The sequence below is a fragment of the Hydra vulgaris genome, chromosome 01 (assembly GCF_038396675.1).
Source record: "Hydra vulgaris chromosome 01, alternate assembly HydraT2T_AEP".
In the NCBI taxonomy this organism is placed as follows: Eukaryota; Metazoa; Cnidaria; class Hydrozoa; order Anthoathecata; family Hydridae; genus Hydra; species Hydra vulgaris.
In genome coordinates this window covers 67262504-67286658 of record NC_088920.1, presented here as the reverse complement: position 1 = coordinate 67286658, position 24155 = coordinate 67262504, and the positions used below count along the sequence as shown (strand labels likewise).

Below are 24155 nucleotides of genomic sequence, written 5' to 3'. Positions count from 1 at the left end.
AATATTTTTTAAACTTATTTATACTAAATTTATTTTTATCGACAGATTCATCTTATAATCTTTTAACTTTCAAAAGTCATGATCATGAAAAATTTACAATGCAACCGCATTAAACGCATTTTGCAAAAGTTTTTATTTTTTATTTATAAGCACGCATGATTTAATGATTATCAAATAGTAAATTGATTGAGACAAATATACATAAAAAAACAATATAAATAATTCTAAACAATCAACATATAAATTTAAATATCAATTATGATGCTTGTTGAATAACTAAACAAGTTCTATTTATATTGCTTGTTGATTGACTAAACGGGTTCTTTTAAGTCTCCGCCAATTCCCAGAATCATAATTCATCTCAAAGAGCATTTCAACTAATTTTTGTGGACCTTCTATTTGGTTATCATCTTTTTCTATATTTTCGCTAAGCTTTATTGTGATGACTGGACCTTGCTGCGGGAAAGGGTTTTCTATGAAGATTAAAAATAACTTTGAGATAAAAATATAAATATAAAAAAGGTTTGCGTGGTGTATATATATAAATATAAACACGCACACACATACATATATAATATATATATATATTTATTTAATGTTATGGGGTTTAATTATTTATTTATGGGAAGTTATGGGGTTGAGGGGAGTTTGGGGAGGTTGTGGAGTAGTCAAAAAAGAAACTATACATTTTTTTTGTGTGTGTGTAAAATAAAATATCTTATTGTGAAGTTTTTCAGTTTGGTAAAAGAATTGAAATTATATATAACATAACACATAATATATAAACTATAACACAATTGCTTATTAAGAAAAGTCAGCTTGGAACAGCCCTGTATGAAATAAAAATCACAAGCATTGTGTAAACAAAAGAAAAAAAAATTAATGAAACACATAACCGAACATTTAATTAAAGGTATATTTAATGCTAATAAATTGAATGCAATGGATTAGATAAAACTTTAAGAGAGTAAACAATAAACTAGGTAGTAGTTACATTGATACATATTATTAAATGAACAAACAAAAATTTAAGATTGGAAAGTTAAATTGAAAAGATATAAAAATTTTAAGATTTTTACTCAACTAAATCGACTTTGAGTCGGCTAGTAGAAAGTCTATAGTCAATTAAATCGACTATTAGATTTCTCAAAGTTGAACTTCGACTTTCGACTAGTCAACTTTTAGTTCTCTTAGTTGAAGTCAATAACGACACTAGTTTAGATACTTACAATAACGGAGATAATAAGATGTCTTTAACTAAATTTAAAAAGTCTGATATTGTTCCTATTTTTATTCAAAAAAGTATTGAGAAAAAAATTTAACTGAATTACGATTTGTAATAGGTATGGATGCGCTGAGTGCAAAATTTCTGTTGTAAATAACAGTTAGTGAAGCATTGATGGTTATTCAATTTCTAAGGAATGTATTTTAAGGCATAAACAATTAAGAACAAGTTGAGATAAGATTAAGTTAAGATTTCCGATAGCTTCACACCATGCCAGATTTATGTCACATGGAGTTTGTTATTAACATACGATCTTCTACAGCCACAAATCTGTAGTTTGCGTCCTAATATAATATCATTGCAATAACGAAAGCTGATTCATGAAATATGTGCTGAAGACACTTTAAAAAAAATAAAAAACACAGTTGGTATTTAAATGAATGATTTGTGGTTATGTACCTAGCTGTTAAATGTTTATCTGTAAATTAATTACATAAATTAGCTCTTGAATTAGCTCATATATTAACTACATAATAAATTGACAACAAAGATAAAAATAAAAATTTTATTACAAATTTGTTTCATCTGTTTTCAACAAATTTTTCTAGCGTTACTAGTGCAACATTTAAAAATGTTTAATCGTAATAGTTATAAGCAAATTTGACGAATAAGTCTAACACGCAACACGTAAAATGATAATCCTAAAACAATCGAGTAAAAAACAAACCTTCCGCACCAATCGAAATTTAACAATTTACCTCAATCAAACAAATTTTTTATCAGAGAAACACTCATAAGGCCCTAATTACAAACAATCTGGTCATTGGTACAAGACTTGATAGCCACATGAAAAATGCCATCAAACTTGATAGCCACTTGAAAAACGCCAATAAACCCGTATTGTAAAGAAACTTATTGAACATTTAGTACTTAAGTAACATAATTAAAAAAATATTTTCTCTTGTAAAACAATATAAGATTGTAAAACGATATAAGATACCAGCAGCAAAACTTTGAGGCCAATAAAAAGTGCCTGGCAATTGTACCTGGAATTTTTATTAACTAGTCCAGGCGAATTTTTATGTCTTTAATCTTGAAGTTCATATAGGTCGAATTGGCTTCCATTTCTAAATTTTTAGTAAAGAAAATTTTCTAAATATATAACATTCCATGACTTATTAATGATCATTTTAATATGACTACATTAGATAACTTTCTGATGATGCTTTCTGTTAACATCAGAGAAAATAAATAAAAGACTTGAAGAGCAAAAAATTATATAATGAACTATAAAAAATTGCGTGATTCAAAATAACAAGAAGACAAGAGATAATTCTAAATCATTGCTTTACAAGAGAAAAAAACTAGACGAATAAAATATTTTCGAACATGAAAAATTGCATTTGAAAAGAATTACAGCTAAAAGATGCTGGTTCATATATGATGAGTCATGTAAAATTAAGATGATAACTTAGTCACCTAATAGACAGCACCTAAGCACCTAATAGAACTAACAGAAAAGAAAAAAGATGTAACTTTACAATAAAGAGACAAAAGTTCAAGTAGCTAGAGCAAATCTAGCTTCATCTATAATTTGATTTTGAGACTTCACATAGCCACATCTACAATTTAGCTACATCTACAATGTGATTTGGAACTTGCCTATCATTCGAATATCAAATTGTTGGTTTTTCTAATGATACTCTAATACAATATTAGAGTATCATTAGAAGAGCCAACACTGATATGACAACAGTGTTGGTTAAGGAATAAAATCAGGAGTAACAAATTTTGAGCGACATAAAAAAAGACAACTTTGCAGACGCTAACCTTGCAGCGTTTTACATTACATGTGTAATACACATTGTGTATGGTTTCCATAAAAGGTCAAAAGTACAAAATAATCAAAAAAAAGTAAAGTAAATAGTATTACCAATCATTATCTATATAATAATGCTGAACTTAGTAGTAGTAGTACTAGTGCCCTTTTGAGCGTGTTTGACACAGAACTCTTGGCAGCCATTGCAACCAAGGTAATGGCGAGAAAGAGTTGCAGCAGCTTTGTTTTATAAGAAAATGTGAACAAAAGTGAATGGAAATATCTTATATACGTAAACTTCAAATTATGTAATGTTAAAACATATATCAAGTTTTATAGTTTTACTTTCACTTAAAAACTGCATTGCGCCAACCTCTCCTTAATTTTGATCTATAGCATTTATTTCCATTAAAAAAAATTAATATATAGTTTTAAAATTTTGTAAGTCAATGTACCAGCATGGTCGAGTGGTTAGCGCACAGAGCTTCTGAACATAAAAGGTATGGTTTGAGTCCTACCACTGGCAACTTTTTTTTTTTAATTTTTTCAGATTTTTTTAAATACAATATACTTGTTTTGCATTTTAAATAACAAAAGTTTAAAAAAAAGCGAGCTGTTGATTTGAACTTGCCACACAACGACCTTAACTTTTTTTAAAACAGTAAGGGGCTTTCAAAAAGTATGTTTTAATTGAGAATATAATTGAAAATTCTAATTTTAAATTTAAATTAAACCATTTTATTAAATTTATTTTTTAAAATAATTAAAAGTTAAAATTATTTAATATTGATATAAAAAGGAAATGTAGAGTTTTACAGCTATTTTACCGTGCCCCTGTTAAACTTTCTAAACCAAGTGTGCAACAACAACAGAATTTAGATACCCATCAAAATAGTATTATACTCCATTATATGATGGCTTAACTTTTAGATTAGGGATCGCCCATAAATTAAGCAACCCTAAATTTCACTAATGAACAAAATAAAAAAGATCAAAAGTTTTCTCTCGCAGAGTCATAAGTTAAATAAAAAATTAAAATAGCTCATTAAGTTTAATGAAAAGTGCCACGTAATAGAACTTAAGATCTTCTTTTTAAAAATAAAATTTAGAGCTGCATAATTTATGAACAATCCCTTAGCGTTTTATAGTCTATAGTTTTTAATGGTCTATGATCTTCTTAGTTCTGCCATTTGTATAGCGTTGCGTACAAATGTCTGTAAGTGTAAATGTCTTTAGCATATGTTGAGTTTGCAGGCAGTATATGGAACAATTGTGTATAATAAATCTATAAAAATGAGAAAACTTTAGAATTTTATTTTACCAATTAGAAAACTTTATATAGCTATAAATAATGCTATAATTAATACGGATACATACTATAATAAAATTTTTCTATAAATATTGCTATAAATACAGCAAGATTGAAAAATATTCAAAATTTATCAGGGAAGGTCTTTAATCTGCCTAAAGGACACTGATGACATCGCACTAAACCACTGAGCTATCAATGATATGTGTTAAGGAGAAAAACAAACCTAATTATAAATCTTTTTTATGCTCTTGGTATGCAGAAAAGGTACACATGTTAATTTTTTTGCTCTTCAAGTAATTTTTCAAAATGAATTTTTTTACGTAAATATATTGAAGTAAAAAAATAAGTATAGAAATGATCAATGTGGAATAGATAAGTATAGAAATGGTAGGTTTGGTAAAGACCCGTAATTTATGGATCCGGAAAGCTAGGATATATATATAAGGAAAAAGTATAGAAAAGTTCAGTGTGGAATAGACTTACAGAGACCCGTATTTGTAGGGGTGAAATTAGCTAGTATATTAATATTATTATTAACATTATTTCAATAATTATTAGCAGGAAACAACTGAGTTATAATTAAGATAAAATTCACCAGACACTGCAAGTCCAAGCTGTCACTGAAGTGAGATCTATTTAAGGTTGAAGTGAGATTCCCAGAAGTGGAATCATATTTAAATTTTTTGAGCACTACCGATTATCAGTGCAACACTACCTGTTATAAGTGCTCAAAAAGTTATGACCTTTTGACAAGACTGGAATACATAGTTATGTCATAAAAAATCAGAGCGACTTCCTTTTAAAAATTTTAAAAGGAAGTCGAAGAAGTTTTAAAAATTAGAAACACAGATGCTATATTTCAGCAGATAGGAACACATGATTCAGTTAAGCACTTGTTGAATAGTTTAGAGCATATTAAAGAGAGTTCTAGAAAACACTTATGCAAAACTGTGACAAAAATGTTGTAGACCAAAAGCTATAAAAGAGTTAAGGTGGGAGACAAGTTTAGCAATAAAAATCATTAGGTTGTTTAAAAATTAACCTGTTTCAATGGGCTGACAAAAAAAAAAAAAAATAGTATGGTCAATAGATTCAAAGAGATGAAAAGAAAAAGCTCCCTGTAAATAGTTTTCCCTTATCCTTTAAAGAGGTAATAACATCAGAACTATGTATGAATTCAAGATTAAATGCTGTGTATGAAAAACTCAAATAAAAGAGGACTATGGTATTCTTATTCTAAGGTTAATAAAATAGTGAATCTGTTTTTATATTCACTTTTTATTAACTTTTGGTTTTAGAAATCATTCTCTTTATATTAACCTTTTATTAACCTGAGGATTTAGTTACTATTCTTGTTATATTAATTTTTAAATAAATATTTAGATTTGGTAACTGTTCTCTATCACATAATCATAAAGGATTATTCAAACTGTATATATTTTTAAACTTTGAAATACTTTGACCAGAATAACCTAAAAATTTTATATAAGTAATCTTTACTATACAAATATAAACTATATAAACTATATACTAATATTTTTAAAAGAATTGTGTAAACACAAGCTTTTGACAGTACCTCTGTTACCAGCCATAAATCCAAGAATAAGTGCTTTTTCAGCTCTAGTGATCCTGTTAGAAGAATTAAACATTTCGTGAGCTGCTGACATTTGTTCTCTCTATAAAACAAAGTTTGTAAAAATAAATAACATTCAACAATAAGTTTGTAAAAATAAATAACATTCAACAAAAAGTGATAAAAAAATCATAAAAAAAATAAACTACATGTTATTATTTTAATTATTACCTGAAAATGTTGAAATTGAAATATTTTAATTTTAAATATATCAAATTTACATAATGTGAGTTATACATTTAAGTTATTATAGTGAATTATGATTTTAACAATGTGAAATGCAAAACACTATTTATTTAAACACTTTGAAAATTTAAAAGTAAGTACAATATACATTGTTTTAACTTCAATAAAAACGCATCTTACTTAAATTGTTTCCATTGTTTACTGATTTTACTGACATAAATGAGACTCATGATAATAACTTAGTCAATACTTTACAAGTATTGATACAAATAATAGTACATAATATACTAGTATTATATATGATATAAATAATATACTTTCAATTAAAGATAATTAAAGATAACAAAGACAATTAAAAATAGTTATTACTTAAAAATTAAAAAATTGAAAAATCATACTGATAAAATATAGTTTTTTTTCGGAGGTTGTGGTTGTGTTGGCTGAGCCACATGAGACTGTGTTGGTTGAGGGATTTGGTGTGATAAAGAAATTGCTGATGATTCAAGTTGCATATTTATGTTTGTTGGTGTTGTATTCAAACCTGGTAAACATGAAGTTGTTCCGTACATAGAAAACATAGGTTGTTGTTGTTGCTGCTGAAGTTGTTGAGAATATCTTTGCTGATGTTCATGCAAACGCATTTCTTGTTCTTGTTGAACACGCATCTATAACAAGACACACATAAATGATAAAAGTGTTATATCATTATATAATTGTTATGTTATAATACACTATAAGTGAACATATAAAGTTGTGCATACTTGAAGCTCTCTTTGTAAATGCAAACTCTGAGCAGAACTGGAAGGATTGTAATCAAATGGATGTCGTAAATCAGATTGCAGCATATTATGCGAATAAGGAAAATTCTGTGAGGTGAATAAAACTGGATCTTTATTGATTTGTGAAAGAGGGCCAATGTTTTTATTAAGTTGTGGAGGAAGACCAATGCTTTTATTAAGCTGTGGACCAGGACCGATTGCACTAGCATCAGGAAGCAGAGCATAAGCAGGAGTTTCCAGGGATAACTTTGTGACTGTATCATCTTGATTAGAATCATCAAGAGATGTTGCTGAATCAATACAAGATGCTTCTTCTCCAGATTCTTCCTAAAATTAAATAAAACAAAATATTTAATTAAAAATCATTTCATTACAATGGATGCTGTGCACATGCAAACAACAAAACAAAACAGCAAGAACTATTTTTACAAAAGTAAAATTAATCCACCATAATACAAGCTTTAAAAAAAATCGAGAAATCTTTAAAAAATTATAAAAAGTTATAATTCTAAAACATATTTTTAAATTAGTTTATTAAAAATTTAACTTTAACAATTTTATTGCAATATCTCTCATTTGTGAACAAAAAATAAAATTACTGAATTTTTCAAGGTCAAAACTATTTTTTTAATAAAAAATTTTGAAATTTTTATAAGCTTTTACTTATTTTAAGATCTTTTTAGTTGATGATGATATTTGTGAGGAAACATCAAAAACTAACAGGCCTTAAGAAAAACTTTTACAAGCAGCTTTTACAATAATTTTTTCAAATGTAGTATCATTTTATAACATATTTAGAGGAGAGGCACTAAAAATTAAAAAAAAAAAAAAAAAATCAGAAAATCAAAAAATTAAAAGAAACAATAAACAAATAAAATATCTGCTTTAATTTATTATGAGAGAAAACATACATTTTCTTCATCAGATGAAGACTCAGCTTCATCTTGTTTTTCATCTTCATACTTTTGCTGCTTTAAAATCTTCTTCTTTTCTTGTGCTTCCATTTCTTATAAAAAAAATTAAAACAATAATCTATTTAGTTATAAAAGATACAAAACAAAGTCCAAATGCATAATTAGTATCATACAAAACTGTACCATAATAACAACCTGCCAAAACTAAATTATCCTATGGAGCAACGCAGCCTTTAAAGACCATCACTTATAGTAAACACCTTTCGACCTTACCTAAAACCTTTTTCCGTTTTTTTTGTTCTCGAACACCAACAGGTTGATCTGCTATATCAAGCAGCTAAAACAAAAAATAATTTTAAGATTAGGTATTCCTCCTTTAAAAAAAACTTTGTGCATTAATTATTTATACTCCCTTCATCCATTTTAACTTTGTATAAATGTAAAAAAATCTCAACCTTTAAACTCTAAAACATAATTCTTGGCAAAAAAGATTGCTCCACCGAGAAACAAGTTATATGCGATACTACCAGGGGATTGAACTCTGAATACCTTGCTTACTAAGGGAACACTTTACCTCTACAGCACTTCTGCATTAACATAGAATTACCAAATAATATAAAAAAAAGAAAGTATGGGAAGAGTGCATTCATTAGATTCAAAAGATGAAACGTTTTTTGAGAATAGTTCTGCTTTATTCTTGCTAGAGTTTTTAATTCACTATATTTATTTCGCCAATAAACAAACAATTTTGCAACCTTCTTGTAAAAATGAAATTAATCTTTTAAATTCACACAGGAGCAAGCAAAGATAAAATATCTTATCCTTTTCTTTTGTTAGTGAAATAATTTGGTTTATTTTAAGTAGATTTATTCAAAAAATTCACACATTTAAGTTCATAAAATATATGAATAAAAAATTAGCTCATACATATTCAAGAGTTTTACATACACCAGTAAATACATAAATATATGTTAAAAATAAAAAAAATATGTTTATTGGTTAGATTTAATAAATGTTGTTTTACTGTTTTTTTTTAATGCTTTCATTGTGGTTATAGATTTTATGTCATTATTCCACAGATTGAATACCATATATAAAGATCTGGACAAAGATCAGATCATGGTGCCTCTTTTAAGGATATGATCTTTAGAGTTAAAGAGTTTTGTTTTTCTATTAATTTGATATGATTTTTTCAATTCTAGATTTAATTATAAACAATACTAAGATAATTCAAAATTTTCATTGAATTATCTTAGTATTGTTTATAATTAAATCTAGAAATTCAAAGGTTAAGATATTAGATTTTGTGAACAAAATGTATTAAGTTTTATCAATATTTAAGAAAAATTTATTGGCTTTAAAACAGTTGTTGAGATTTATTTGCTCAGTGTTAACAATAGAAAAATGACTTAAAATATTCAAGTTTACTCAAACAATATTAAAATGATCCAAATTGCCTAATCCTAATGGGTAAACAAACTTTGTTTATCATAGCAGTTTTGGCTAAAAGATTGTTTACAATATGGTTTTGTTAAAAGCTATCAAAAGATCAGTAACAGATTTGAGTACCAGATAAATGTAGATACAAATACTTATTAAAATAAAGAGTATTCAAATGTCAGCAAAATCTGCAACCCTATTACATTCAAGAAAACATGCCATCGATAAACATGCGTTTAAAATTGTAACAGCAAAATTATTGAAAATGAAAGATAAAAAACAAAAACAAAAAAAGACCAAGTTAAATTGTTAAGTTTAAAAAAATGCAAATTCTTATGCTGTAATCAAAGTACTAGAAAAAACTCTTTATTATATGTGATTTATAAGATGTCCATAATATCTTTTTGGCATCTAAAAATAATTCATTACAAGTTCAAACAAGTATAATTAGAAAAAAAAGAACTTTAGAAATAGGATCAGTTAATGTGTCAAAGCCAAATGTATCAGTTTCTATAGAAAAGAACTCAAACTCTAAAATATCCAGAGCAAATAGTGAAAATAGTGTGAGCATATCAATAGTGAGAATAGTATGAGCATAACATAAAAATGCAAAAAATTTTGATTCAACTGCGATTTCAAAGATTTAGTATGTTATTAAATTTAACAATTATCTTAAGATGAACAACCCTTTTAGCAAAAAATGACAAATACTGTAGAGAATATAATTGCAATAAAGATGCAAGTCATTCATAAAAAGTTGATTTCAGTTAGCTGTTTTGGAAAACCATTATTTACAAGTTATAAAAATCTTTATGGTATATGTCATAACTATTTAGAGCTTATATTTCACTTAAAACTTTTACTAGTTATCTCGGAAATGTAAACTTCAGCTGATGGGCATATGCAATTATCTTATAAAATATAATTTAAAAGTTTATATAAAAAATAATTAAATATAATTTAAAAATTTATTCACCAACCTTTGTTTTCTTAGGAACAGAAGAACTTTTCAAGAATGCTTTGCAATGTGATGAAACAGCTGTGATTTTATTTGCTTGTGAAACTACTTTTTTATTGGCTTTAGAACTTGACAAAGTTGCCGGAACACGCTTTTGGATTGAAGTATCTGATGCTATATAGAATAATACTTTATATTCTTTTGAATTCAACTTCATAAAAAAAATAAGTAACAAATATATTTTAGCATAAATCTTTGAATTATAATTTTTTTAAATTTTTTCAGGATATTTGAAGTCAACATTATTAAATGTTCATTAATTCTTATTATATTTAATTTTTATATATTTAAAGTTTAATTTTTATTAGTACAATCAAAAAATCTTTTTATAACAAAGTTAAACACTATTTAATAGCGTAAAACCTGAGTTATATTTTAAATTTAATCAAAACAACTTTTTGACTTATAAAATATTACATTAATAAAATTTGTTTGTGTCTAAATGACACAAATAAATTTATAACTTATAACTTGTGCAAATGACACTTCTGGAACAATATTTTTTATGTATAAATAACCATATTATTTTTGAAAAAGAACATGTAAAAAGTGAAAAAAAAAAAGAATAAACTTTAAAAAAATAACCAAAAAAAAAATTAAAAAAAAAATTGAATTGTGCATATAGCATTGATGTTACTTCATTAAATATTATTTAAATATGCAATGACATTTAAATTTTATGATTATTCAATGGTCTTAAAAAATGATAAAATAGCTTAAAAACAGTTAGTTGATATCTTAAACATTTACTGCAGTTACTAAAAATAAGTTAACTAACCTTTTTGAGCAATTTTTGCTCTAAGAGCAGCAGATTTGGGTTTTCTTCTTAGTGTAAAATGTTTAACTGGAGCAGGCTGAGTTCCGCACATATAACTAAGAATAGTTGGATTAAGATATGGGCACTCAAGAGGAAGTGTGGATGACGAAATGGGAAGCTTCAGTCTTTCAACTAAAAAATAAATTTACACTTAAGCTATTTGACTTATTTATTTAAACAAATGTGATTTTTATATTCACCCCCTCCCCTCCCTTAAGTAAAAAGAAATTACTGCAATTAAAGAGGGTTTATTTTTTTAAACTGTAGTTCCCAACCCTCTCTCAACTCCTTAACTCCAAAATACAAACCTTGTGGTATCAGGTTGCTGCAAGGAAAAATAATTTAAACATGGTACTACAAAGACATGACAGGGATCAAACTCAGAACTTCTTGCTTAGGAAGTAAGTGGTCTACAACTACATCACTGCCGTATTTAAATATTATGATGTATATTATTTAGAATTGTTAAATTTAATAACTTTAATAGTCAGAAGAAGAAAAAATACAATTTATTGATAAAAATGATATAAAATTTTTTTTTTTTGATTAAATGATATAAAAATATTGAAAAAATGGCATGTTCCTACAAAAAAAATTGAATGGCATGTTCCTACAAAAAAAAATTACAAAGTAACTTATTTAAGAAAACCATATCATTACACTATTACTAATACCTATTTCAAAATCGTTTTTTTTTTACAAATAACAAATTAAAAATATGGAATAAATTGTGAAAATTAGTTGTTGAACTGCAGTCTGAATGAGTTTAAAGCAAAAATAAATAAACTATGTTTTGTAAACTGATTTTTTAATTAGCAGCTCATTCAATTTTTCTGAGTGTGTAAAACTGTTTTGAGTCTGTCATTGGGTCAACTTTACATTGAATCTCAAAAAAATATATAATATTACTATTATATTTATATATTTTGTAACATTTACCTTCTGTTTTGACATCTTCCATTGTTTCAGAAAAGCATGTTGTAACCTCTTCCAAACTGCTACATATTGTTTGCGTGTTTGGATAGTCACTAACAATGGTTGCAGCTACTTTCACCCATTCATTGGTATCAGTTTGTGCTAAATATGTTATTCGATTCAGATTCTCCTAAAATGCATTAACGTTTAAATTATATTTTATACTTAAATGTACATATATGTGTAAATGTATTTTTGTGTGTGTGTATATATACACACACACAGACACACACATATAAACATGTATATATATATATATATATATGCATATAAATATATGCATATAAATATATATATATATATATGCATATATATATATATATATATATATATATATATTTATATTATACACCCATTCATTGGTATCAGTTTGTGCTAAATATGTTATTCGATTCAGATTCTCCTAAAATGCATTAACATTTAAATTATATTTTATACTTATATGTACATATATGTGTAAATGTATTTTTGTGTGTGTGTATATATACACACACACAGACACACACATATAAACATGTATATATATATATTTATATATATATATATATATATATATATATATATATATATATATGCATATAAATATATGCATATAAATATATATATATATATGCATATATATATATGCATATAAATATATATATATATAAATGTATATATATATATATGCATATATATATATATATATATATATGTATGCATATATATATATTCATTTTAGACATCCAACTTAAACTCTTATACAACTTGTCGTCAGGACAACATTTCTGCCAGACTCACAAGTGTCTTTCAAAATTTCTCCAAAACACATTTTAATTCTCTATAAACTATAAAACAAGTGCTTAACTGAATCTTGCTTTTCTGTCTGCTAGAAAATGATATCTATTGATCTAATTGTTCTTACCATTTTATTGCCCAATCAGTTTTATTAATATTATTAGCATTTAAGTCTTTGAGTCTAAAATTAACAAAAAATTTTATGTCATCTTGAGTTTAACAACTTTCTGACCTCGGATGTTTCAAGCAGTGTAAAATTACTGACTGCAGATGTTTCAAGCAGTATAAAATTGGGCAATACGCCACAAAAAAAAAACTATTTCCACATAAAAATTATAAAAATCAACTTTAAAATAACAGCATTTATTTTTGATGAATGCTTTCATCCTCAAATTAAAAAAAATTAAAAAAGATCTATCTTTCTCTGTTAAAACAAATATTTACATTAAACAGAAAACAAAAAATTGATAAAATATTGTTAAAGATTTGGAATCAATTATTTATAAATGGTAATGTACTCAATGGGTCATGTACCATTTATCTTCTAGGATTAACTATTACTTCCGATCTTTTTTGGAAACCATATATCAAATCCATTACAAAATAAGCATATTCTAAGGTTCCATCTCTTTATTGTGCTCACAATTTTCTTACTCAGAATTCTATTCTTAATCTCTATAAATCTCAGACCTTTCTTTGTATGGAATGCTGTTGCCAGTGACTTCCAACTCTGATGGTGGTTGCTTGCAGCCTTGTTGAAAGTGAAGATATTGAAAAAAAAAAATCTTTCTGTTTTTTGCGATTTTTGCAGTGAACCTGTCTTGGGCTGACTGAGATGGACTGACTGAGATGACCTGACTTAGATGGCCTGACTTATATTCATGCTTGAAAAGTTTTCAAAAAAAGTCAGTTTTAGATGCATTTATATTGTCAAATTCATTACTTTTAAATGAAAACGTTTTTGATGGTTGACATAAGCTATTGAAATTTCAATTTTTTATACATAATAAAATTATAAAAAATATTTCATGTACTAATGGCTATGCTAGGCAATATGTTTTTAAACTTAAAATATTTTCCAACAAATTCTTTTAGTTTTTTGCGTAAACTATTTATTTTTATTTTAACTATGTATTTACATTTTAAAGCAAAGATGTAACCATATATGTGTTATAAGCAACCAAAGTTGATCACTAGTAAAGTCATTTAAAGCAAAGATGTAACCATATATGTGTTATAAGCAACCAAAGTTGATCACTAGTAAAGTCATTTAAAGCAAAGATGTAACCATATATGTGTTATAAGCAACCAAAGTTGATCACTAGTAAAGTCATTTACATATTAATGTAATTAAATCATGAAAAGATTTATTAAGTTTTATGAGCTTTATTTTGCATATTAATTTTAATTTGCCTGGTATAGATGAGTTTGATATAATGTGCTAAAAGTTAACACTCATAAAAAAACTTAGTTTACAAAACCTAAAAGCTTTAAAAAAGAAATCATTTTTTAAAATGCAAATGTCTTATTTTATTTCATATATATATTTATTTTTGTTCCATGAAAAAAAATTAAAAGAAAATAATAAAAAAAATGCAGATGCAGATGACTTTTTCATTTTTTAGGAATCAGGAGTAGTCAAAAGAAAAACTTTAGTTCTACAAAAAAAAGAAAAGAGGTGGAGCAAATAGTTGGAAAATGAAACAATGAATATAAGTTAGGCAATGTAAAAATGAATTGTAACTTATTATGTTTTTATTTAGAAAAAGAGAATAGTAGGAATAAAACAGAAGGAGCATTCAAATTTCAAAAAGGAAACAAAAAAAAACAACAACATAAATTTGCATCTGCTTTTGGTAAAGATGCAGTTAAAAAAAATAAAGAAAAAAAATATGTAACAAAATTTTGTGATATAAAACAGAACAGTTGTCAAGTTTGCAAATATTTTGTTAACAGTTATAAGGATATAACTGCTGTTATTTTGACTATGACAATATTGATTCTTCTGAATTGTTCTGTGGATTTAAGTGGAGTAAACCCGATACTACATCAGATGATAGTCCATTAGTTAAACAATATATTTATATTAGGTCAAGTTGTAATAAACCTTATTCTAAGTTAAGTACAGCTAGACAATCAAAGCTTTTATATTCCTTCAAGTTATAGCTGGTTCAGATTTTGAAAATGATATATCTATCTTGTTTTGTGATGTTTTGTCTCATGAAAAGTCAATATATCTAATGTACAGCAACAGAAACACTTGACTGCACAACAAAACATAACTGTTGAGTCAATTAAAGATGCCTCTAAAATGCCCATAACTTTAAAAAATCTAGTGCCTTCTGTTAAGCGTATTATATTAGGAATAAAGTTGCAAAAAAAAACATTCTTTTTAGTCTTTTTGTTGTTGTTGTTGTTATTTTTTTACAATGTTTTTTTTTTTTGGAATTTTAAATTTTTAAATTCAAAAAACGTGTTTATTGAAACTTATTATAATGTCAACAATTAATACAATATTTTAAATAATTGTTTAAAAAATAATTTAAATTATTTTTTAAACAACAGGTTACTGAACCAACCTTACTTAACAAGAATGAAAAACATACTTAACATACAGTAACGTTGGTTCAGTAACTCCATTCAGTAACATTGCCCAGATTAGATTCTTGTTTTTGATTTTGGGTTACTGCATCACATAATTAATTTTCGAGATCTAAATTATGGGAAATAAAAACTAATTTTAATACTATGACATTTGATAAACAAGGATCAGATTCTACCAGGAGGACTAACTGTGCTATTCCCCCATGAGGCCTTTGACACCAAGAAAATATTTTTTGAAATCAAAATAGCTGTATGTGTGTTTTAATGCTATTTATGTAATTGAAAAAAGGTTTATATAAACTTTTTTGAATTTCTTTCTGAAATAACCTAACAAAGTTCATCTTTCACAATATTTCTACAAGAGACGGCACAAGAGACGCTGCTCTTTCACAATATTTCAACAACAAGAGATAACACAAGAGACGTAGCTCTAAAGAGCTAGCATCTCTTGTGCCATCTACTAAAATTCATTATCAAAATCTTTCACAACATTTTTTGATTTTGCTCTTGATTGTAGTGTCTACTTTAATCAAGTCATCAATCTAAAAATACATCAATCAGCCTGCTTGTGTCTAAATCCGGGCCTGCTTTTAAAATCAATATTTATTTGGCTTATAATTGTGGATTAATGATTGCCTACTAAATGAACTTTCAACTGCCGTGCTTGTTCATGGAAGCAATAAAATTTAATAAGCAGTATTGGACAGTAATGGAGCATATGAGCAACATAGCAATATGAAAAACACTGCAAAAAGATCGAAAATACCAATTACAGACTAACAAAATTGAATCTTCAAAATCAACCTAGTATCTGTACATTAACTGTAAACAATTTTTTGGCTAATTTTACTTTCTCCCCCCCCCCCATGCCTTTGTCAACAATTTGCAAACTTACAGAGGCCTTCCTTCCTCATCCTTGGCGTCAACTTTTCTTGACCTCCCCTTTCCCTTGTCAATAATTGTTAAAAATTTTCAGACTTCTCTCCTTAAATTTGTTGACATAATAAATGGACAATAATCTTAACTATGTTAAAATATTGTATTGTAAAAGAGTCCTTTACAAAACCTTTGCTTATATTTTGCAGTGTTTTTTTAACATTGATGTGTAAATGGTTATAGCTAATATATATTGTGTAATGTGCATTATATTAAATAAAGAAACATGTATATTTCGAGGTTTATTGAAGATGGAACTGTTTCAAGTTTCATTTATATTTAAAATTTAAATACTAAAAAAAAAAAAGAAAAAAAAAAAAAAACAAACTATAAAATCACTTTTTTTTTTTTGCAAAAAAAAAACAAAAACAAAGCACTCCTAAAAGAATTTTTTCTTGAGTCAATTCGAGTTAGGAATAGTGTTAAAACTGTATAAAATATTTTTAAAGGAATGTAAGACTTTAGATTGTCAGGCTAGTTTATTGTTACCTAATAGTGAAGATATGAGAGCGAGTGAAATGTGGTTGCACCAGTCTCTTATTTACATTAACTTAATAATTGCATAGTTAGCAGTTATGAATTTATTTGTGGGTAAAACAGCAACTTAATATCCTTATTTTCCTTTCATTTCCTTAGCAACGTCAGCCTGGATATACACAACAAAACAGAAAAATCCAATTGCAAAAGAGTTGGAGAGTGTAAGCATTGTAACAAAATAATAAAATGAAATTCTACAACTTAAAAAATTCAGTTAAAAACTTACAGATAAGGCAATTAGATAAGGTTAACCTGGCAACAGTTTTTTTTAGCTTTGTCTTTGTTTTGTTTTTTTTAAACAAGAAAAATTAAAAAAGGAAGGAAGGTAGGGGGAGCATCCTTATAAGATTGGGGTGGGTGGGAAAAATTTCTGAAAATTAATAAACGTCCCCTCCTGTATATAAGGAGTATTTTTTTACTCATAAATAAAAAATGTTATTATTTTTATTATTTTATTATATTACTTTTACTTATAAATAAAAAATTTTCCAAATTTAAAAAACAGTTTTAGTTGACTGTTTTTTAAATTGTAAATTTAAAAAACCACTGTTTTTCATAAACCCTACACAAATATAGATTTTGAGATTAGATTTTTGATAAAAAGTAGCATTGAAGTATTTAAATTCAGCTTAAGTAATCAAATCTGTGTGTTAATTGGAAATTCAAGAAAAATTTAAATCATTTTGTTGAAGTCAAAAGCTGACAAATTTTATTCTTGATGTGAATCTTTTTACAGAATAATATTATTTCTAATATTTCAAAGTTATATGACTTTTAATGGCACCCACTTGGTAAAAATTTTTATTAAAAAAATAACAACAAGAAACTATATGTCCATCTTGAAACATCTGTGTGGCGATCAATACAGATTTCAAATGTCTTATCCTACCGCTGACTAATATTTTCCGCTAATCATTATAACAGAAAAGTTTTAATACACATTAGAAGGAAGCAGTGAAATAATAACAATTGTTCCTCACAAATTAAAGACTTTTGAAAAAATCTCAGAATGAGGGAGGGGAGAGAGGTGGAGGAAACCAAGGCTCCGAATTTTTAAACTAAAGTATAAAACATAAAAAGATTAGGAAAAATTTCTCTTAAATGTTTGAATTAAGGGATTATGTAAAGAAGTTTGTTATAAAAGTTTGAATGGCAATTATGTTGGAAGCACTCTTTACAAATAAAATTCAGATAAGATTAAAAATTACAACTATAACTAGCATTACTTAAACTTTAGTATATTATATTTAGTCTCATACAACTATTATAAGAATACATTATTTGTCATAAAATATTGTTCTTATAGTACTAAACACAACTATTAGTCTGTACATAAGTATTAATTACATAAGTATTGATTATGAAGTTTCAACACATTAGTTACACAAGTATTAATTAAAAAGTGTTCATTTGAAAGTATTAATTAGAAATCTTCAAGTATTAAATAAAAGTAGTCTTAAAGCATGCAAACAAATATATTAGTTGTGATATATTTACTAACAGTAATAGTCCTAAAGTACTACATTGAATTATTTTAAAATGTTTTCAATAAAACTAGTGTTTAATTAAAGTTACAATAAATGTTTATAAAAGTGGTTGTCTATTTAATAGCATTTTTGTGAACTTGACCTGATGGTATACACTTTAATAGTTAAGTGTTGTTATTGATTTTGATCGTGTTGATAGAAATATTTAGTAAACCAATGTTTCAAACACTATTTGTTGACAAATGTGATAACTTGATATTTTTCCTTCCTGTTCAACTTAGTATATTGTCACATAAGGTCATTAATAGCTATTATTAACCAGTTAACTTCTTTTATTAACAACAATTAGTCAATTTTTTACTGGCTGTTTTTAACTTAAGTGAAATCAGCCTATGTTTCTAACAAGCCAGACACTTTTTCCTTTGAAGATTGCCTCACAGGTCTGTACCTAAAATTGAATTTTTTTTCCTCTTTTCTACAGATATTCTTTTGGTAACTTTTTATGAGTATGTTATGTCTCGTGTTTCATCAACCAAAACTCAAGCTTGCTTTACTCACCATTCTTCAAAGCTCCCTTAACTGTAACAACTTTTTGGTTCAAAAATATTTTATCAAGATTTTTTTCTCAAACATTAATGATTTTGTACTCTCTTTTGTTTACCTGACTACTTAACTAACATTTTTTTACCTTTTATTACCTTTTACTTTTTTATTTTAACTGAAGTAAAACACAAAAAATAAAACTTAAATAAGTAAAAAAAATTAAAAAATAAATAAAAACAAACAAAAAAAAGAATTGAAAGTAACTAATAACAAAAGAGAAAAAAAATTTATAAATGAAAAAAAAAAAGTCAGAAGAAAAAAACTTTAAAAAATAGAAGAAAAAAACTTTAAAAAATATTTTAAATTTAAAAGAAATTTCAAGTCATTAAACAACCTTTAATTTAATGCAAAATTATTTTAATTATGAATTTAAACTGTCATTTAACAAATAAATCAACTTTGCTTTTTTGTAGCTGTAAAATATGTTTTAAGTTCTATAAAAATTATGTTTCAGTTCTACAAATTTAAAAGTTTTATTTAATAATATTGTTTATTAATACCTAATTTTATTAATACCTAAAGAAAAGTTTATTAATACCTAAAGAAAACGTGGGCAATTTTTTTAAAAATATTATTTACCTCCCAAAGGTCGAGAGGGGCATTACAGTTGAGGAAGCACTTCTTTTTTAATTTTATTTTACTGTGGTTACAACCCTCTTTTAACTCTTTAACTCTGAAAGATCTTGACAAACAAGGGTGCTGCACAGTGAAACAAACTTATTACCAGTAATTGATTGGTAATCCAGTAAGGGATTTTTTCAATACACAGTTACTTGTAATAATAATTACCACTAATTTTGCGATCCTTGATTAGAACTTTATAGTAATAACTAATGTTGTTTTTATTTTACTGGTTTAATGTATTGCAATAAATTGCTAGGTCGTAATAGTCTCACTCACTTGGTAAGCAAGAAGTGCTAACTTGTATCTTTCACCACATTCCCGTCGGTACTTCATTTAACTTGTTTCTCCATCAGTCTTGTTTACCAAGGTTTTGAATCAATAGTGTTGGGAGAGGATTAAAAAAAAATTAAAAATAATAAATAAGGATTAGCTTCTTATGCTGTAATTGACAATAAAAAGCATTGACTTTCATTGTTTTTTAAAATTTTGATTGAATATATGAATTAACAGAAGTGCAATCTTTAATTCAGCAACTTTATAAAGTCATAAATTTTATTTTATATAATTAAATAACTTTAATTCATAATAAACTACTGTCATGGGATTTATTATTTTAACAGATATTTTGTAAAACTTCTTACCTTGTAACTTTCCATATTTCGTAATGGAATTTCAAGAAATGACAGTAACAACTGTATTTTTTCTTTTGCCTCTAGCTGAAGAAATGAGTCATAGATGTACTTTAACATAGTCTCATTGAGTTGGGAAGCAATAGTGGTTGATGACCATGCATTTTCACTGCTACTGAGTTTATTGCGAAGCCATCCTAATGTATCTTGTTCCACATTAAAAGTCATTTTAAGATTATTTTTAAGTGACTTATTTTACTAATACAAAAAAAAAATATTTTAAAAAGTTACATATATACAAAACAATAATAATCGAATTATAAATATTTAAGTCGTGTTATAGAATATTTAGCTAAAGTGAAAATAATCATTCCCTTCAATAAGGTTCAATGATTTTAAGTTTTCTTCAAATTCACCATTAGTGAGGTTTATCTTGACGCATATAACAAATGGAGGTTTCGCAGCTTTAAAATGTACTATTGGAATAGTCATCTTTTTACCATCAGATCCAACAACCTCACATTTATAAAAACCTTTATTTATTTTTTTTGAATCTACATCACAAAGAGCTTTTACCTTGTGTTTATTTTCTTCAGATAAAGTTCGAAAAAATTTTCTCCCTTGCTTACCAGCATTCCAAATTGTAAAATACTCCCATTTTGAAAGAACATTAGCTTCCAGCTGTTTTAATCGTAAATTCCAAATTGTATCTTCATGCACTGAAAATGAAGCCCCACAAATATGGTAACGGTAAATCAATAAAGGTTGATTAATCTTGACTAATCTACCTCCACGTAATAGATGTCGATAAAAAAATTCTAAATCTTCTGGAAATCCCTTCACTCTCTCAAGAAATGGCCCTGCATTTTCAATAACCTTTCTTGAACAAAACCATGTTGGATTTATTATTGTAGGCCCAAATGAAGTGTATATTTGACAATAAAGTTGATCATCAGTCAAACTGTTACTCCATAGTGTATACCTTTTTGTAGAACACTCAGGGGTTCGTATATATTGTGATCCAACAAGGAGTAGGTGATCATTTTCTGCTAACTCAAGTTGCATTTGAATTCTTGCAGGCATCATTATATCATCAGAATCTAAAAAACATAAATACTTTCCATGACTTTGCTGTATTGCCTGGTTTTTTGAATACCCAACACCACCACAATTATTGGTTGGATTTTTCCCAATGACTACCTTTATATCATTGTCAATAAATTTTTGTTTCCATTGGTAACATAGTTCTAAAGAATCATCAGTGCAAGCATCACAAAATAAAGAAACTTCTAGAGATGTTTTCCATGTTTGTTCAATGATAGATTGAAATGCTTCACTTAAAAATGCAGAAGTATTATAAATGGGCATGATAATTGACACCAGTATTTCATAACTCATCCCTTGGTTACTCATTTCTAAACTATATTTCTATATTTTACTTTATATATTATTTGTAAGGATTGCAACCTAAAAGTAAATCATAACATATTTCACCAATAAAAACTGTATAATTGTTCTTTACAAATAAATTCCTTACAACTACAAAAACAGTTATTAGTTAAAAAATTTTCCTTTTTAACTTGCAGTAATAAAAATTATTCAACAGTAGTACAGATGTTGATTTATTGTTCACACATTGCTCCACACAAAGCATTGTCTATCAATGACTAAAATACTAAAATCATTATGTTATTTTAAGGTACCACCTTAAAACATTATTACTCTTAATTTTTTCAGTTATTTAGCTTAAATTAAAATTAAAAAATATATATATTAACAACTTAAAATACAACAAAATTTAGCTACCCAAGTCAAATAAAGTTAACTGCTTTACATCTTGTTAAAAAGAAAAATGAATATTATTATGGAAACAATTATGTTGAATATATGGAATTCAAAAATATTAATATATGGAAATCAATGTAAGATAATAATAAATGGAATTCAATGTAAGATAATAATATATGGAATTCAATGTAAGATGATTATATATGGAATTTAATGAATAGGTAAGATATATCAAGAGTATAGATTTAAAGGAAAAACCAAGGGTTACCAAATAAAAATGTTAAGAAAAAAAAAAGTGAAGACTTAAACTATAAATTATATGGGTCAAAAAAACTTTGAGAAACGAGAGAATTTCAAAGCATTGATGTGCAAGGAAAGTTTTTTGAGCATGAAGGAACAGTTACTGTAAAACGATGCAATTTAGTTGATTGAAAATCATACAAGATTGAGTTTTGAGATAAACAAGAGGTAATAGACTACTTAGACAGCAACCATTGTAATATTTGTAGAAAAAAGAAACAGACAGCAAGAGTGGGTCCAACTACACTTACAATGCATTTTTGAACCTTGTCTTAAACCAAAAGAGCATCATTAGAATCAGTCTGAATTTGCAGAACAGAATTTTATGCATGGAAGACTTTGCAATAGTGTTTCTTACCTGGATATTACCCACTACCTGCATAATTTTTAGAATTTTTCTTACCTGTCGGGTAACTTTAAAATTTGTTATTTTTTTAAAAATCATTTTTGAATATGAAACTTTTTCCTATGATCAACTTTAATTAGTGGACTGATGTGAATGGCATGAAAAAGTCTTATATTATAAATGCATCTTTATAACATGGACGCTTTTTTTATTTATAAATATAATCTGCCACTTCTAATAAGAGCAAAAGCTATAACTAACTTTCAAAATGAAAGTTAAAATTAAAAAAAAAAAAGATAAAAATGCATGATGGTATCTAAAGTTCCCAATAAATAAAAGATCATTCGAAAACACGTTTTAATAATTACTTATAAAAGTTTTTTTTATGAGCTTAGATTCATTAAAAAATATCATTCATAGAGTCCTGATAATATTTCATAAAAAGTCATTTCACGACAGATTTTAATTTAATCCCTTTCTAATTAGAGAGGAACTAAAAAATTTTTATAAATTAATTAAATTTAAACATAAATTGTTATTTTTCTATTTTCCAATGTTCTCTTACATTTCTAAAATGATAGGTTTAATTTAATTGTTGTTATGTTTTATATCTTTATTTCTTAGAAAAAAGATATAAAACATAAAGCCTTATATTAGCCTTGGATGAAACAAGACCTAGATTTATACTCAGTGAAAAAAGCCTTGATAAAAATTTAACCTAAAACAAAGTGTTATTAAAACTGTGAGAAACGTGTCAAAAAGTTAATAAAGTTAAAAATATCAAAAGCAAAATGCAAGATGGGTTTTGTTATAATCATAAACAAAGTAACTCATAGAAATCTTACAACACTCATGATTCTTAAATGTTTTTTTGTAAAATTTTGTAAATATTTCTACAAACTTTAAAACAAAATTTATTTCTACAAAAAACTTAATGGAGAAACAAAGTTTGAAGATAAAAGTTATAAAACTTACTATTATGTTAAAAAGCTTTTTTATTGAAAATGACTAAACTCACGCCCTCATCTTAATTGATAATTTTGAAAAAAAGTAACTGATAAAATAATATGGGTAATACCTGAGTGATACCTGGGTGAAATTAAAATTACCCATTACCTGGGGAATTTTTTTCTGTCAAGTAATGGAAAAACTACTTATCAGATCTAATAAATTATATCTGTGAGAATTAAGTAGCAAAAGATAAGAAAACTCTTTTCATTCATCAAAGTCCTTAAAATATTATTATAAAATAATATCAAGACTGATAGCGAGTTATCATAAATAAATAAATAAATAGACCAATAATAAGGAAAAAAGTACAAAGGTTGATTAGGCAATGGCTAGGAAAACTCTCAAGAATATGATGGCTAAAAAAAGTAAATTTTCTAATGATAAATATGTAAGAA

General features: G+C 26.3%; 2 protein-coding genes across 2 annotated transcripts; both read right to left on the bottom strand.

Annotated features, from left to right (window-relative positions):
- Window positions 1-159: 159 nt before the first annotated feature.
- LOC100210656 (negative elongation factor A) lies at window positions 160-21738 on the bottom strand. The gene is made up of 10 exons (XM_065788997.1): window positions 20328-21738; window positions 12083-12248; window positions 11105-11275; window positions 10289-10440; window positions 8142-8205; window positions 7866-7960; window positions 6937-7281; window positions 6574-6840; window positions 5933-6032; window positions 160-473 (listed from the first exon to the last, which is right to left on the bottom strand). Exons 1-10 carry the CDS (start codon window positions 20541-20543, stop codon window positions 292-294), a joined length of 1758 nt encoding a protein of 585 aa, XP_065645069.1. The 5' UTR covers window positions 20544-21738; the 3' UTR covers window positions 160-291.
- On the bottom strand, window positions 20633-21728 carry LOC100205942 (queuosine-tRNA galactosyltransferase-like). The gene has a single exon (XM_065789001.1). The coding sequence runs from the start codon at window positions 21726-21728 to the stop codon at window positions 20664-20666; it is 1065 nt and encodes a 354-aa protein (XP_065645073.1). The 3' UTR covers window positions 20633-20663.
- Window positions 21739-24155: the final 2417 nt, after the last annotated feature.